Source organism: Mandrillus leucophaeus, unplaced genomic scaffold (assembly GCF_000951045.1).
Source record: "Mandrillus leucophaeus isolate KB7577 unplaced genomic scaffold, Mleu.le_1.0 Scaffold89, whole genome shotgun sequence".
Lineage (NCBI taxonomy): Eukaryota > Metazoa > Chordata > Mammalia > Primates > Cercopithecidae > Mandrillus > Mandrillus leucophaeus.
Window position 1 is genome coordinate 5,951,471 of NW_012109696.1, and position 9,766 is coordinate 5,961,236.

The 9,766-nt window shown below is 51.3% G+C and overlaps 2 protein-coding genes across 6 annotated transcripts in view; one reads left to right on the top strand and one right to left on the bottom strand.

The window, feature by feature from the left end:
• NDUFS6 (NADH dehydrogenase (ubiquinone) Fe-S protein 6, 13kDa (NADH-coenzyme Q reductase)) overlaps positions 1 to 5,751 on the bottom strand; it is a 35,740-nt gene extending 29,989 nt beyond the window's left edge. For all 3 annotated transcript variants that reach the window (XR_001004816.1, XM_011969404.1, XM_011969403.1), the window contains exons 1-2: positions 5,590 to 5,751; positions 4,781 to 4,834 (exon numbers count right to left, since the gene is read on the bottom strand). Coding sequence is in view for 2 of the 3 variants with exons in the window: in XM_011969404.1 (XP_011824794.1) it covers positions 4,781 to 4,834; positions 5,590 to 5,721 (186 nt within the window). In the remaining variant the exon portion in view is untranslated. The remainder of the gene's footprint in view (positions 1 to 4,780; positions 4,835 to 5,589) is intronic.
• Positions 5,752 to 7,131: 1,380 nt separating this feature from the next.
• On the top strand, positions 7,132 to 8,657 carry MRPL36 (mitochondrial ribosomal protein L36). 3 transcript variants are annotated; one of them, XM_011969405.1, is made up of 2 exons: positions 7,132 to 7,232; positions 8,100 to 8,657. In XM_011969405.1, exon 2 carries the CDS (start codon positions 8,112 to 8,114, stop codon positions 8,421 to 8,423), a length of 312 nt encoding a protein of 103 aa, XP_011824795.1. In that variant the 5' UTR covers positions 7,132 to 7,232; positions 8,100 to 8,111; the 3' UTR covers positions 8,424 to 8,657. The 3 variants fall into 3 exon arrangements, with proteins under 3 accessions (XP_011824795.1, XP_011824798.1, XP_011824797.1); XM_011969408.1 differs by having other exon boundaries at positions 7,220 to 7,253; XM_011969407.1 differs by having other exon boundaries at positions 7,221 to 7,245.
• Positions 8,658 to 9,766: the final 1,109 nt, after the last annotated feature.

A 9,766-nucleotide genomic window follows, 5' to 3' on the forward strand; every position in this document is an offset into this window, starting at 1 on the left:
GGCTGAGTGATATTCCACTGTCCCTGGGCAGATCACATTTTGCTTATCCGTTCAGGTGACAATGGACCCCCGGGCTGCTTCCAGGTTGCAGTTATAATGAATGATGCTATCACACGAGTGTACCCCAGACTCTTCTTTCAGTTCTTTTGGGCACACTCAGAAGTGGAACCGCTGGATTGGAAGGAAGTCCTAGTTTCAACTTTTTGAGGAACCCACATGCTGTTCTCCTTCAGGGCTGTGCCATTTAACATTCCCAGAGGCGAGGCACAAAGTTGCAATTGCTCCAGGCCGTCACCCACACTTGCTTTCTGTTTGGAGGGTCTTGGCAGTTTTCCTCTCTCGTGAGCACTACTCATTTCCATTAACAAAATCTGCACGCACTCTTCTCAGAAGGATAAAACTTCACATTATCACAACAAAACAGCACTCCAGGTAGACACTAGCACTGCGTGCAACTGCTCCTAATCTTGGTGGCACCATGCACCTTAAAGCCTGCTACTGAAGAACAGAGGGCCAGGCAGGTGAGGTCACAGGGTCACAACTGGACTCAACCCTGCCAGCCCATGTGTCTAAGAAAATGTGCAGAATCTCGCTCTGACGCAAACGCCCAGCTGTGGAGTGACTCTGCACTGCCAAGCATCTGAAGAGAGAATCCATCCCGCTGGCGGGCAGATGAAGGTACAAGTTGAAGCCTCCAGCTGTTCCGTGATCCTGACACACACAGGTGGAGAGGGGCTGCATGGAGCCGTGATCCTGACACACACAGGTGGAGAGGGGGCTGCATGGAGCCGTGATCCTGACACACACAGGTGGAGAGGGGCTGCATGGAGCCGTGATCCTGACACACACAGGTGGAGAGGGGGCTGCACAGAGCCGTGATCCTGACACACACAGGTGGAGAGGGGCTGCACGGAGCCGCACTCAAGGGATCCCAGCCTCCTGATGTTCTGGCTTTGCTGCCTAATTCCTTCTTTTCAAAAACTAAAAGACCTTGCGTATAGACGCTAACGTTTAAATTCAGTATTTTAAAAAAAATCTATAAATGAAGCCAGCCCTCATGGTGGTGGCGAAGGCAGCAGCAGCGTAGGGCGAGCACACACTAGAGGCTTCCTGGGACAGGCGCTGCTCCAAGCCTTTCCTCATCTACACGGACTCAATGCTCACGAGCCTGCGAGTTAAGTCACTGAAGCACACAGCCCTCATGAGCCCATCAGTGCAGGAGCCTGAATCCAGATGCAGCCAGGCAGGGCAGCCCCAGCTTCTGACCAAATAAGCAAATGATATCACCAAGTACCTGGCTATGAGACTGTTGCTATTGCTATTATTATTACCACACCTCACTGCAGACCTCACCCAATCATCCCTTCTATTAGAGGACAAGTCATATCTGCTTTTAATTTCACTTGTACCACTATAAAACAATGAAAATATGTTCATCAACAGTAGAGAAATACCTAGTCACTTCCAAGTGCATTCCAGCCCTCCAACTGACTCATGTGGCCCCAGAGTGCCACCTACTCCAGGACCATGTGAGGCCTGACTTCTGGTCCTTCCTTCAGGGCTGGGGGTGCGCGGCACATTCTTTAGCACGGGAGGAGTCTCCTCACAGGAAGGCCGGTCACAGGTCTGGGGGCCACGGATTCCTTTACAGGCACCCCTGGTCAAAGCTGGGCAGGAGCCACACAGAGATACTTTCCACTTTTTTTCACACAGACCAGCTCAATTATATAGCCTCCTGCTATTCTTGTTCTACAGGTGAAGTTCAGATTCAGTTTATTTATTTATGTTTTTTTCAAGATAGGGTCTTGCTCAGTTGCCCAGGCTGCAGTATAGTGGCATGCTCTCGGCTCCCTGCAGCCTCAACCACCCAGACTCAATGACCCTCCCACCTCAGCCTCCCACGTAGCTCGAACTACAGGCATGTGCCACCATGCTGGGATAATTTTTATATTTTTTGTAGATGCAGGGTTTCACCATGTTGTCCAGGCTGGTCTTGAATGCCTGGGCTCAAGTGATCAGCCCACCTGGGCCTCCCAAAGTGTTGGGATGACAGACATAAGCCTCCTGTACCTGGCCCAGTTTATTTGTTAAGGTATTACTTGACAAAACTAGAGGGACAGTACGATCAGGGCTGCCAGGGGTTGGGAAGAGGGAGGGATGAACAGGCAGAGTACAGAGAATTTTTAGGGCAGTGAACTCTGTACAACACTATCACAGTGGACACATGTCAGCACACATCTATCCAAACCCTAGAACATACATTGAGAGTGAACCTGTGGACTTGAGTTAGTAATAATGTATGAGTACCAGCTCATCAACTGTGACACAGGCAGCACACTAATGAGAGATGGCAGTAAACAGCAGAAACTGAGGGGGGGGCTGTGAAAACTCTACCTTCTTCAGTTTTTCTGTAAATCTAAAAGTGTTCCAAAAAATTAAGTCTCTCAGAAGCGAAACAACTACTACTAAAAATAGTACTAACCACCAAATACGTGCTGAAAGAAGGAAAGCTCGGGCAGGATGCCCACTCATCATGTTATAAACACGCCTTGAACCTCCAAGGTGTGATGCCAAGATGTGCCCTGGACACTCAGGATGCTAAACGGGGGAAGGCACTGGAGAGGCTGGGCCGGCTGGAGCATTGAGATCACAGCCACAACGGCCTGGGTGAGTTGCCGGCCACAGACACCACCACACTCTCCTATACCCACCCTTACTGGCTTCACCAATCCTGACTCTGTTTGGTTTCTTTTTAAGCTGTTTCCCACTACCCTGTGCTACACCAACCAGAAACCAGAAGCTACACAAACCATGTTCAGCAGAGAGGCGTTTGTGACAGGGACCCACATACTTGCCATGTCACTGCAAGAGCTGAGACAGGGAGCTGGGCTGGGGGCCAGATTGCATGAATAAGCCCAAGGGCTTCAGGACCAATCTGCTCCGGAACTGCTCAATCTGAGGCTCCTACTTTGTCCCCACAACCCCACCACGACACCCACAAAGCAGGGATGTAGAGTCCAGCCACTGCCTCAGTAACAACCACCCACTGATGCCCAGGAAACCTGAGAACGGACACCACATCCACACTTGGAGAAACCTCCTTTCCCACAGTCACTGCCAAAAGAACCCAAAGGGCCTGCGAACCCTCCCCACATCCACTGGTTTCTCCCCTTCTCCACGGTCACCACCAAAAGAAACCATACCGCTTCCACACTAGGAGAAACCTCCCCTTCTCCACAATCACTGCCAAAAGAAACCAAAGGGCCTGCAAATCCTCTCAACGTCCATCAGTTTCCACCTTCCAAATGTCAAGTTCATATACCTAACAAGAATGCCCAAGACAGCCTGCACACAGAAGAAATGTCCCATTCCCAATGCATGAGCTCCTCTGTGTGAATCACTGGGCTACAGCATTGGAGAAAGTGGCATATGGAACAGACACTTCTACTGGGAAATACACTAACAAGTCAAAGAATAAACAGAAAAGCGTTTCTGAGGATGGAGAGAAGGAGGACTTACCGTATGCCACCACTTACTCAACAACTGACGTGTGATCTCACCGGAGACTTATGATTCACTTAAAAATATTCACACGGTTCCATTTCACAAATGAGAAAACTGAACCCATGCTGTGACTGAACCTCACAATTGTTAGACTGCAAGTCCACACGGCTTCTACTCCGAGAGGTAAACCCACCAGACACAAGCCCCTCTCCACCACCATGATCCTGGCAGACATGACTAATCAATCATGGCACACTCTTTCACTGAATGTGGCTCAGGCCTCAGGATCTTTCTCAAGCCAACACTTAAGTGGCATTGCCAAATAATCAACCACTATAAAACAAACTTTTCTGACACCCACACCCACCCATCAAACCACACAACAGTGAACCAGCTGAATTTTGAGAATGTGAATTTATAGTCAATTCATAATCATGTAAGCTTTTCTGGAATGCCCTGTAGCTCTGGAATAGAAGTAGAAAAACTACACACTGGGAATGGATAACATAACCAAGATTGAGGGAGAAGGGAAAATACACGATTTAGGGATAGCTAAGGTGTTAACAAGAAGAATCACCAGGCTAACCAAAGTGGGAAAAAGAGTGAATAAGGTGGCTGTGAAGGACGCTTCCTTCAGGAAGCAAATTCAGGAAACATGGAGGCAAGCCTGACCTAATTAAGAATTCAGGAACTCATAGACATGAGTGATAGAGGAGTCAGGTAAAAAAAAAAAAATAGGCTGATTTAGGCAGAAGGATTCTAATTTCAACATTCTTTCTCCAGTGGTCACTCACAGGCATCTGAACTGATCTTCCCTTACAATGTATAGAGCTAACAGACCCACTAAGGGAAGAAAAACTCATGTGCCATTTTCAACTTGTCAGTGTAAGTACCTGTAAAAAACACATACTAATTTATTTGGTGAAAACTATAAAAAACACACCTCCAGGTGGTTAAAAAAGTAATTTTTTTAAGTTGATATGATTTACTTAAATCTGAGACTCTCAGAAGAGTAAGACACAAGAATTTTTAAAAAGGTCACTTCCATTTATATGTAAACCAGAACTACGGTTACAATGTTATGTGTTTCACAGGGAAACAAGTCAGAAATACACACAATTAATATTACAAGAAAGGTAGAACCCCATCCAGAACTGTTAGGGTGCTTGCAATATGGGAAAAATTTATTTAAATCTTATATATTAATTATTATTTCTTGTTGGTTACATAAAAGTTTTATGAAAGCTTACCCCTCTTCAATAGATCTTTCACTCACCTCTTTCTGACGATCTACAAACCGAATTCTCCTGTAGTCTTTATCATCATAAACCTGGAAAAAAACAAAAAGGCCATGTGTGACTTTTACAGCCTAATTCTGAAAGAAGTCACTTCATATCAATCATAAATTACAGGAAAGTGTTTTTCTTAACTTTTAGGCCATTGATGAAAAGTCAAACAAGTGAGGGGCACAGTACTCGGTGTAATCAGGGGCATTTTTAGCAAGATACCTGGGATGAAAACGGGTGATCACCTGAATCAGAGAGCAGCACAGAGACATAGCCCGGGAAGGTGAAGCTAAGGCGGAGGGACAAATCCTGACCGAGGAGAACCGCCTCCAACCTTCTTTCGCATATGGTCAGAGCTTTAACATCCCCCCCTTAAATCTACTAGGGCACATTCCAATATACACAGGGACCTTTGTTCTTCATTTTGGATTACGACTTTTTTGTGCTTTGGACTACAACCGACTTCTCAGGTTACTAAAATTTATTATTGAATATTACACAAATTCTAAACGTTCTGACCCAAAGAATAGGCGGCCACAGATCGCCTATGGGCAGCCAGTCCACAGCAAGTGCTGCCCGTAGGCCCTGGAAGGACAAGACCCACCGCTACAGGCTGCCGCCACCGTCCCGACCCGTGAGCGTCCTCCCCGGCGCGTGAGCTTCATAGAAGCACAACCTTACCACGACCTGCGCTGCTGGCGGCGCAGAACCAGAGCCGCGGATGCCCGGCGAGCCCACCGCCACCAGCCGCCTAAGGAGCGGCCGGAGAAAGGGGCATCCTGTACTCAGCGGCCGTTACCTGGCCAGTGTGTGTGATCTTCTCCCCGGTCGGCGAGACCCGAACCCCGAAACACCTGGCGCCCAGGGGCCGGCTCCGCGCCGCCTTGCCGCACCGGCTCAGCAGCCGGTAGAAGGTCACTGACGCCGCCATTTTGAGCAGCTGACCTTTGACCCGGCGCAACTTCCCTCAGCGCGGACGCATGCGCACGGCTTCTGGCGGCGCCAAACCCCCGGGACTTATTTCGCCCTGGGGAGCGCGCGGGCAGAGGCAGAGGGTGCGCAGGCGCTGTCCCGTTGCGCCAGCAGGTGCAGCCTCACGCAGTTGCAGCCGCAGGCTGGAGCTAGGGCCCTGATGAGGCAGGCAATGGTGTGCGCAATCTTCAGCGCTTAGGAGTACCCAGTGGTTCTTATTTAAGGGAAAAGGCAGGGGAGGATGTAAACTGAAAATACATTGTTTATATTTTTATGGTAACCGATAATCATGAGACGGTTAAATATCAAAAAATATATATATATATGTTGGGTGAAGGAGTCGACTGCTTAGCCGAAGAGACTGGAAGTGCATTCTCCTCAAGGCAAGCGTTCCTGAGTGTGGTTATGGGGAACCGCGGAGGAAAAGTATATTTGGGGGATTTCTGCCACAGAGCCTAGTACACCAATTGATTTTACAGCATGCAAATACAGCCTCTAAAAAGGCCCATTTTGCTTAGAGCTGACTTGGTATAAATCCCAGCTTAACGCTCCAGCATCCAGCTTTTATTTGCTGTGGTCAGAGCCTGAGGACCAGGTGACTCGAAGAACAGAACAGTAGAGATGGATGAGTCGCCGGTGAGAGGCTGAAGAGGGGGAAAGGCGATGAGAAACAAGAATGCACGTAAAAACCTCCTGAAAATGGAAAGATGTCCCAGCAAACGTGGTGGTCAGAGGGAGATTTGTTCTGGAGCTGATAAACTCTAGCGCCCTGGCCGGTGTTTGCCGGGTCAGGTGCGAAAAGCGGGAGCTGGGATGAAGCGTTGGGGCCTGCAGGGAGCGCGGGGTGGATGCAGCCACGTTTGCAACTCACCTGGACACACAAAGGAAGGCGGATGGAGTCACGGGTAGATACCTGAAAAGGCAGGGATAAGCGAACTAAGTGTAAAATCTAGGTGGCAAGTATATGGGTGTTCACAGTAAAATTCTTTCCTTTTTTCTGTATGTCTGAAGTTTCTCATAATGTTGGGAAAAATAGCCGTAACCAGCTGCAACTACTGCCCGTCTCCACTCGTTTCCCGGAACCTGTTTACATTTCTCCTGTCCACTTAAAAACATGTCCTCCTTCTCAGTTTGTTTTGACATTGGTATTTGGCAGTTTTTTCTAAGGTCTAATTGGTTGTAATTTCTTTTCGTTCCGGATATCCATTTTCGTTCCTGTTTTTGCATTTATTTTCCCGAGAGCGCTCCAGTCCCACAAGGCGGCGATCTCGGTGGCCCTCAGGTAGTGCGCAGTCAGAGAGTGATGCGTCGGACTCCAGCGCCTGCGCACTCGCGGCTGCGTCTCTGCGCCCCGCACTGGATGTGGACACGCCACGTGACCCTACTGCCGCCATCTTTCTTCCTGGCAGCGGCGTCGGCGCGCCAGTGCGCAGACGCGGGGAACGGCGCTAGGTGAGAGCGTGCGGCCAGGTACGGGCGCCGTGTTCTGTGGTCAGTGGTCCTGGGTGTCCTGAGGGTTGGGGCTGCGAAAGGGTGGGGCCGGCCACCTTGAAACCCTCGGGCCTGTCTCTCCTAGTGGGCCGCGGTCAGAGGAGCGTGGCCCGGGGCCTGGCGGTCTCGGAGGGCCAGGGTGGGGGGCGCGGGTCCGACCATGGGCCCCCGACAGGGCCGACGGGAGGGGGTGCCCAGCGAACCCAGGGCGGGGGACCCGGCGGCTCCCGAACGCTACGCCACGGCCAGCCCGCAGGGCCGGCCCCGGTGCCGCGGTGTCCTCCGGGCCCTGCAGACCCAGCTCCTCCCAGCCGGGGCCACTGAACCCTAGGGGCTGGGGCGCATGGGGAAGCAGGGGCGGGCGGCCGGCTCCCAGAGCTCCGTGCCCTTCCAGGGCCGGGGCCAGGGGGTCGCTGTCCCTGGGGTTTGTCCCGAAGCTGGCCCGAAGGAGGGCCCCTGGGACTGGGGAAAGTTGGAGGGAGGAGCTCGTAAGTTGAACCGCCCTTGACCTGGTGTAACTGTTTGGAAAGGGATGAGGCCTAAGTTTAAGCTCCCTCCCAGCCAAGTGAGCCGCTCCTCAACATCGCGGGGCTTTGCACACTCGCCTACACTTGCAGCAAGCAGGAAGGGAAGGAAGCCACCGTCCACTGCCCCTTATTCTCCTGGCACACTTGGCTGATTAAGGCAGTGTTGAAGCTCAGGTCGAGGCTGCAGCTGGTACTGGAATGCCCTCCGACCCCAAAGTCCCTGCCCTCCCAAGCCTCAGTGAAACAGGGAAAAGGAAGCCTTAAAGAGCAGGTGGAATCGCAGGAGAAACTATAACACCTTTTTTTCTCTCTCCCATAGATTCGCCACAACATGGCAAATCTTTTTATAAGGAAGATAGTGAACCCTCTGCTATATCTTAGTCGTCACACAGTGAAGCCTCGAGTCCTCTCCACGTTTCTGATGGGATCCCTTCGAGGTGCAGCCCCCGTGGCTGTGAAAGCCGGGGCAGAAGTACGCTCACTTCTCTCACCCGGCCTCCTGCCCCGCCTGCTGCCCGCGCTGAGTTTCAAATCCAAGGTGGTTCTTAAGAAGCGCTGCAGGGACTGTTACCTGGTGAAGAGGCGGGGCCGGTGGTACGTCTGTTGTAAAACCAACCCGAGGCACAAGCAGAGACAGATGTAGACCCTTTCCCTCCGGAGTCATGCACATACTCATCATTGCGTCACTTGGGAGAACGGTTGTATTTCATGGAAGGAATTATCACATCAAGGAGTCAGGGGAGAATGGAAGCAAACGTCTTAAAAGTTACCTATCACTTTTCAGTGTAAATGAGTAACTATAGAAGACATAGCATCATCTTATTTCTAAAACGTTCCAATTAAAAACATTTTCCTATTAAAATAGACCGTCTGAATAGCTTAGTTCATTCATCCTCCCTGAACTCTGGATGCAGGTAGGGATTGGATGGTGCTGGGTGAGGCCAGGCAGGACTTCTCTGTCTCCGTGAGGCTGCTTAGAGCCTCTTGGAAGAAATGGTCAGTGTTTTGGTTGCCCGTTGCTGTACAAGCCAAGGCTTAGTGGCTTAAATCAGCCATTTTACATTGCTCACAATTTTGTGGGGCGTTTGGGATGGGCTCAGCTGAAGGGTTTGTCTGTTATGTGTGGCATTAACTGCAAGACCCACTTAAGATGGCACTGGCACTCCTGTCTGGGTCTCAGTGCTCCTCAGACTGCACGTGGCACCTCCTCAGGCAGTGCCCACGGCGTGGCTTGCGCTGCCCAGAGTGAGCTTCCTGAGAGTGTCCTGAGAGACCCAAGCAGACGCTACGAGGCTTCCTGTGACCCAGCCTCAGAAATTCCAGCATGTCATTTCTGCTGCGCTTTTTCAGTTCAGCAAGTCCCTAGGGTGAGTCCAGATTCGGGGGGAGGCCAGGAGCTCCCCTTGCTAGAGGGTGGCCACACCTACAACTGGCAAGGAATTGGAGGGATGGAGTGGACTGGTCCAGCCCTGGACACCGGGATTCAGAGTTGAGTGAGCCCCATGCCTTGGGGGAGTGCTGTCGTCAACATGAATTTGGGGGTAAGGGGCACAGTCCAACCCAGAGCAGATGCTGAGATGTGGGGACGGCCTTCTCACGGCTCCTTTCCTCCTAGTCAGGGACACCTCCCCTTCTCCCAGAAAGCAGTTTCTTGAGACAGGAGACCATGCAAGAAGCCTAGCCCTGGGGGAGCGCCCTCCCACCCACATCAGCAGCAGGGGCACAGCAAGGTCACCCAGAAAGGCCTGGTGGGGCAGCAGAGGGGGCACCATGGCCACATCAGGGTCAAAGCTTAGCCCCAGCACCCCCATCACTTCTCGAAGGGGAGCAGACGCCGGTGTGGGTTGCTGTGAACTCTGTGCTGTGCCCATTGACCCTACGAAGGGCCTCTGCCAGCAGCTTGACATGGGTGTTGCGGCCCACAGGTGTCTGGCCAGTTGAAGAAGGTGGAGGGCATTATTACTTGAAAGACAAGGGAACCAGCTG

Coding starts and splice junctions, on each gene's coding strand:
- MRPL36 (XM_011969405.1), top strand. CDS start 8,112: ATGGCAAATCTTTTTATAAGGAAGATAGTGAACCCTCTGCTATATCTT.